Consider the following 6,507-nt stretch of genomic DNA (forward strand, 5'->3'; position numbering starts at 1 on the left):
TGATTCCAGCTTTATGACATGGCGCATTATCCTGCTGAAAGTAGCCATCAGATGTTACAGGGTACATTGTGCTCATAAAGGGATGGACATGGTCAGCAACAATACTTAGGTAGGCTGTGGCGTTGTACCAAGGGGCCCAAAGAGTGCCAAGAAAATATTCCCCACACCATGACACCACCACCACCAGCCTGACCCGCTGATACAAGGCAGGATGGATCCATGACACCACCACCACCAGCCTGAGCCGCTGATACAAGGCAGGATGGATCCATGACACCACCACCACCAGCCTGACCCGCTGATACAAGGCAGGATGGATCCATGCTTTCATGTTGTTGACGCCAAATTCTGACCCTACCATCCGAATGTCGCAGCAGAAATCGAGACTCATCAGACCAGGCAACGTTTTTCCAATCTTCTACTGTCCAATTTCGATGAGCTTGTGCAAATTGTAGCCTCAGTTTCCTGTTCTTAGCTGAAAGGAGTGGCACCCGGTGTGGTCTTCTGCTGCTGTAGCCCATCTGCCTCAAAGTTGGACGTACTGTGCGTTCAGAGATGCTTTTCTGCCTACCTTGGTTGTAACGGGTGGCGATTTGAGTCACTGTTGCCTTTCTATCAGCTCGAACCAGTCTGCCCATTCTCCTCTGACCTCTGGCATCAACAAGGCATTTCCGCCCACAGAACTGCCACTCACTGGATATTTTTTCTTTTTCGGACCATTCTCTGTAAACCCTAGAGATGGTTGTGCGTGAAAATCCCAGTAGATCAGCAGTTTCTGAAATACTCAGACCAGCCCTTCTGGCACCAACAACCATGCCACGTTCAAAGGCCTCAAATCACCTTTCTTCCCCATACTGATGCTCGGTTTGAACTGCAGGAGATTGTCTTGACCATGTCTACATGCCTAAATGCACTGAGTTGCCGCCATGTGATTGGCTGATTAGAAATTAAGTGTTAATGCGCAGTTGGACAGGTGTACCTAATAAAGTGGCCGGTGAGTGTATATCAGTAATGCTTCTGTATACTGACAGCAAACAGTGCTATATGTAACTAATAATACTCATGTATACTGACAGCATGTAATCAGTAGTGCTCCTGTGCACTGACAGCAAGCAGTGCCAAATGTAATCAGTAATGCTCATGTATACTGACAGCAAGCAGATTTGGGAAGCAGTAACAGGAATGGAGGTGTAATGACTGCTCATATAACGAGCCCTCTCTGCCCCTGTAGAGCCCGGTCCTCCAGTACCTCTACTACCTGGCGCAGATTCCCATCGCTATGTCTCCGCTCAGCAACAACAGCTTGTTCCTAGAATATTCCAAGAATCCTCTGCGGGAATTCCTCCATAAGGGCCTGGTGGTGTCCCTGTCCACCGACGACCCCATGCAGTTCCACTACACCAAGGTGGGTGCACCAAAATCTCATATTAAAATCCTAGTAGTCCTTGTCTCCTGAAATCCTCTGTGGTGCTGTGGCCCTATCCCCCTCCTCACATCATTGATCTGTTTTCCAGGAAGCCCTGATGGAGGAATACGCCATCGCTGCGCAGGTCTGGAAGCTCAGCACGTGTGACCTGTGTGAGATCGCCAGGAACAGCGTCCTGCAGAGCGGCCTCTCAGACAAGGTCAGGGTCTTCTATAAGAAACAGAGGCCAACAGCCAGGGTCATGCTGGACCACCAGGGTCATGCTGGACCGCCAGGGTCATGCTGCACCACCAGGGTCATGCTGGATTATCAGGGTCATGCTGGACCACCAGGGTCATGCTGTACCACCAGGGTCATGCTGGACCACCAGGATCATTGCTGGACCACCAGGGTCATACTTGGCCACTAAAGCCATATTGGACCATCAGAGTTTTACTTGTCCATTAGGGTCATACTAGACCACTAGGGTTATACTTGTTGATCAGGGTTATACTAGGCCACCAATGTCCCTCTTAGCTACCAGGGTCATTCTGGGCCTTTGTGGTTATTTTGGGACACAAAAGTCATATTCGCCTACCAGGGTCAGATAGACTTCCCATGGTGGTCATACTAGGCCTCCAGAGTTGCATCTACCGACCAGGGTCTGACAGACCTACCAAGATTATACTGGGCCACCAGGGCTATACTTGTTATACTAGCCAACCAGGGTCATACAAGGCCAACAATGCTGGACATGCCTACTAGGATCATACTGAACCACCATAGTTATATTGGGCCACCAAAGTCATACTTGCCCACCAGGGTTAGAAAGACCAACCAGGGTCATACTGTGCCTTCAGTGTCGCACTTGCCCACTACAGTCATACTGACCTACCAAGGTTACACTGGGCCACCAGGCTTATAATTGTCCAGCAGTGTCAGGATTAGACTTGTTGATCCTAGACCACCAAGGTCATACTGGCCAACCAGGATCATACTAGGCCACCAATGTCGAACTGACCTACCCTGGTCATACTTAATTACAATGGTTATATTGGACCACAAAAGACTTTCTTGCCCACCAGGGTTGGATAGACCTCACAGGGTTAAACTGTGACACCAAGGTCGTACTGGCCCACCATGGTCAGATCATCCTCCTGGATAGTTACTAGGGGTTAAAGGAGGCTACAAACATTTAATCAGATGGGCCTAATTCACCTCAGCCTGACACCTGCCTCTTTGCCTTAAAGGGGTTGACCATGATCTAAAGCACAACATGGCTTCTTCCTCCCAAATGCAGTGCCCCACCGTTCCATGGGTTGTGCCTGGTATTGCAGCTTGGCTCCTTTTGCAGTGAATGGGAAGGAGCTGCAATACCAGACACAACCTGTAGGCAAAGTGGCGCTGCTTTATAACGAAAGTTTCATTCTAGCCCCCACTATAGAGGTGAGGACGGGGACGATGGGTCGTTATCATATTGCGGGTCATACACTGATTGTCATCTTTCGTCTTCCAGGAAAAGAAGCATTTTCTGGGAAATAATTACATGAAGGAAGGTCCGGAAGGGAACGACATCAGCAGAACCAACGTGGCGCAGATCCGGATGGCGTACCGCTACGAAACGCTATGCAACGAGCTGAGCTTCCTGGCGGACGCCATGAATTCTGCTTGTGCTAATAGCCAGGATCAGTCACAATGAGGAGACCCCCGGGGGATTGGTCCTTCTGGTACCAGTCAACATGGATGAGGAGGAGGAGGAGGAGGAGGAGGAAGATGAGGAGGAGGATGGACATGTGACGTTTAGTTCCAAACTTATATAGCATATAATGGTTTTGCTGAGGTCGTCAGCCCGTTAGGTCATGTGACCAGTTGACAGATGGATGGATATGACCTCAGGATCGGGAGCTCTTCTTTCAGCTTACATACGATGACATTAAGGGAGGGGCATGTAATAAGTTGTGTTACCCCAAAACAATGCCTCAAATAAGAATTGCTGAAAAGACTGTGAAATATGCAAAGGGGGCGAAACATATCACTTCATCTCTGTTATCAGTCATTCAGGGTGACATAGTGTCTATAGAGACCCCCACGATCACTACTGATATCAGCCGCTCCTCTTATAATGGAGCCAGACTGTAATAAGATGTGATGATACCGGCTCCTCCTCTTATATCACTGCTGGAGTGTAATAAGATGTGATGATATGGGCTCCTCCTCTTATATCACTGCTGGAGTGTAATAAGATGTGATGATATCGGCCGCTCCTCTTATATCACTGCTGGAGTGTAATAAGATGTGGTGATATCGGCCCCCCCCCCTCTTATATCACTGCTGGAGTGTAATAAGATGTGATGATATCGGCTCCTCCTCTTATATCACTGCTGGAGTGTAATAAGATGTGATGATATCGGCTCCTCTTATATCACTGCTGGAGTGTAATAAGATGTGATGATATCGGCTCCTCCTCTTATATCACTGCTGGAGTGTAATAAGATGTGATGATATCGGTCGCTCCTCTTATATCACTGCTGGAGTGTAATAAGATGGGATGATATCGGCTCCTCCTCTTATATCACTGCTGGAGTGTAATAAGATGTGATGATATCAGCTCCTCCTCTTATATCACTGCTGGAGTGTAATAAGATGGGATGATATCAGCTCCTCTTATATCACTGCTGGAGTGTAATAAGATGGGATGATATCGGCTCCTCTTATATCACTGCTGGAGTGTAATAAGATGTGATGATATCGGCTCCTCTTATATCACTGCTGGAGTGTAATAAGATGTGATGATATCGGCCGCTCCTCTTATATCACTGCTGGAGTGTAATAAGATGGGATGATATCGGCTCCTCCTCTTATATCACTGCTGGAGTGTAATAAGATGTGATGATATCAGCTCCTCTTATATCACTGCTGGAGTGTAATAAGATGTGATGATATTGGCTCCTCCTCTTATATCACTGCTGGAGTGTAATAAGATGTGATGATATCGGCTCCTCTTATATCACTGCTGGAGTGTAATAAGATGTGATGATATCGGCCGCTCCTCTTATATCACTGCTGGAGTGTAATAAGATGTGATGATATCGGCCGCTCCTCTTATATCACTGCTGGAGTGTAATAAGATGTGATGATATCGGCTCCTCTTATATCACTGCTGGAGTGTAATAAGATGTGATGATATCGGCTCCTCTTATATCACTGCTGGAGTGTAATAAGATGTGATGATATCGGCTCCTCTTATATCACTGCTGGAGTGTAATAAGATGTGATGATATCGGCTCCTCCTCTTATATCACTGCTGGAGTGTAATAAGATGTGATGATATCGGCTCCTCTTATATCACTGCTGGAGTGTAATAAGATGTGATGATATCGGCCGCTCCTCTTATATCACTGCTGGAGTGTAATAAGATGTGATGATATCGGCCGCTCCTCTTATATCACTGCTGGAGTGTAATAAGATGTGATGATATCGGCTCCTCCTCTTATATCACTGCTGGAGTGTAATAAGATGTGATGATATCGGCTCCTCCTCTTATATCACTGCTGGGGTGTAATAAGATGTGATGATATCGGCTCCTCCTCTTATATCACTGCTGGAGTGTAATAAGATGTTATGATATCAGCTCCTCTTATGGCGAGTTGCAAAAGTATTCATACCCCTTATACTTAGACCTAATTTTGAAACTTTAAGTGATAAAGCAACACAGATTGAATAAGATATAGGATCTACTATTAGTGATCTATCATATTACGCACTTCTTCAAATTTTTGCAACTTATAACTACAGTCCGAGGTGCCTATTTTTCCCAAATACAATCCAGTGTGTCCTGACTTGAGATGTCCCCGCTTTCATCTTCTCAGTATTACTACAGATGACTTGTGAAGGTCTCAGAAGTTTGTTATAGAACATCGGTGAACAAGCTGAAGCATAATAACTCCTCATGTATCAGTGCACCCGGGGCTGTTACATCAGAGCTACACATCTCTGCCATACACATTGCCACAGCCTTATCCCTGAGCGGCCACGGCTGTTACTTTGTTTTCATGCTGCTGTCTGTTCACCAATGCTCTATAACAAACCTCTGAGACCCTCACAATGCAGCTGTAGTGGATCAGAGAATGAATGGCATGCAGATCGTTTGTAATACAGAGACTTCTAAAGAAAATTGGACACCCCAGATGTTATTTGGGGCATTAGGGGGGATATATATGACTTAAAAAAATCCAAAATTTTGGAAATTAATGCGTTTTATAATAATTTGTGTTGCCAGATCATCAATTTTTAACTTAGATGTATTGTGTGTGAACAGTTTATGGGGTGTGAAGACTTTTGCAGCCCACTATATGCTACACGTGTTCACACAATGGGATGTAGCGGCCCGGCTGTAGCACACGGTGAGATAATAACCACTTAACACAAGAGCGAACAACCGGTCCTGGTAGTTCCTGTAAAATAAGTAAAAGCTGCTGCAGAACCTCTTTTGTGTAGCAGAGGACCATGAAGTCTGCTCTGTAGTTTCACATCATTACTATAAAGTCATGATAAAATATTCCCCTTTTAGTCTTTTAGGGATACATCTGCATCTGGGAAAGTTGGGTGAAAACACTATAGCTGCTCTGCTACTAGAGGAGCCAGTACCCGGCTTTCCTTCACTCCTGAATGTCATATAGGTATCGCTTTGCAGCAGAAAACATATAAAGATATAGGATTATTACTGTATATTTAGTCAAATTTGGGATTCAAGGGTACGGGAATGTTAGGGAAGGAATAAATTAGGCAATCCTTCAAGTGGTACTACCTAACGGTCCTAGACTTCTGCATGACATAAGTGAGGCTGCATTCATTGCATTGTGCAAACAATGGGTTACAATGTTTAGGATTCAAGCTAAGGCAGCCATATTGGCTGCTCCTATATACAGTCACTGCCACTATATACCTGCTAGAGGCCGCACACGCTGCCTGGATCACCATAGCGCCACCTGGTGGTCTGCCTGTAGTCCTCCAATGCATCAGCTTGACCGCTCATCATATCTTTGCCTTGTTTACACCAGACATGTCTCATAGTTCCGTTCATATCTTATTATTTTGCCAAA

General features: G+C 45.8%; 1 protein-coding gene across 2 annotated transcripts in view; it reads left to right on the plus strand.

Annotated features, from left to right (window-relative positions):
• Nucleotides 1-6,017, plus strand: part of AMPD3 (adenosine monophosphate deaminase 3) — a 44,718-nt gene extending 38,701 nt beyond the window's left edge. For both annotated transcript variants that reach the window (XM_072118845.1, XM_072118844.1), the window contains exons 13-15: nucleotides 1,232-1,405; nucleotides 1,515-1,625; nucleotides 2,922-6,017. In XM_072118845.1, coding sequence (XP_071974946.1) covers nucleotides 1,232-1,405; nucleotides 1,515-1,625; nucleotides 2,922-3,104 — 468 coding nt within the window. In that variant the 3' untranslated portion in view covers nucleotides 3,105-6,017. The remainder of the gene's footprint in view (nucleotides 1-1,231; nucleotides 1,406-1,514; nucleotides 1,626-2,921) is intronic.
• Nucleotides 6,018-6,507: the final 490 nt, after the last annotated feature.

Source organism: Engystomops pustulosus, chromosome 7 (genome assembly GCF_040894005.1).
Source record: "Engystomops pustulosus chromosome 7, aEngPut4.maternal, whole genome shotgun sequence".
Taxonomy (NCBI): Eukaryota; Metazoa; Chordata; class Amphibia; order Anura; family Leptodactylidae; genus Engystomops; species Engystomops pustulosus.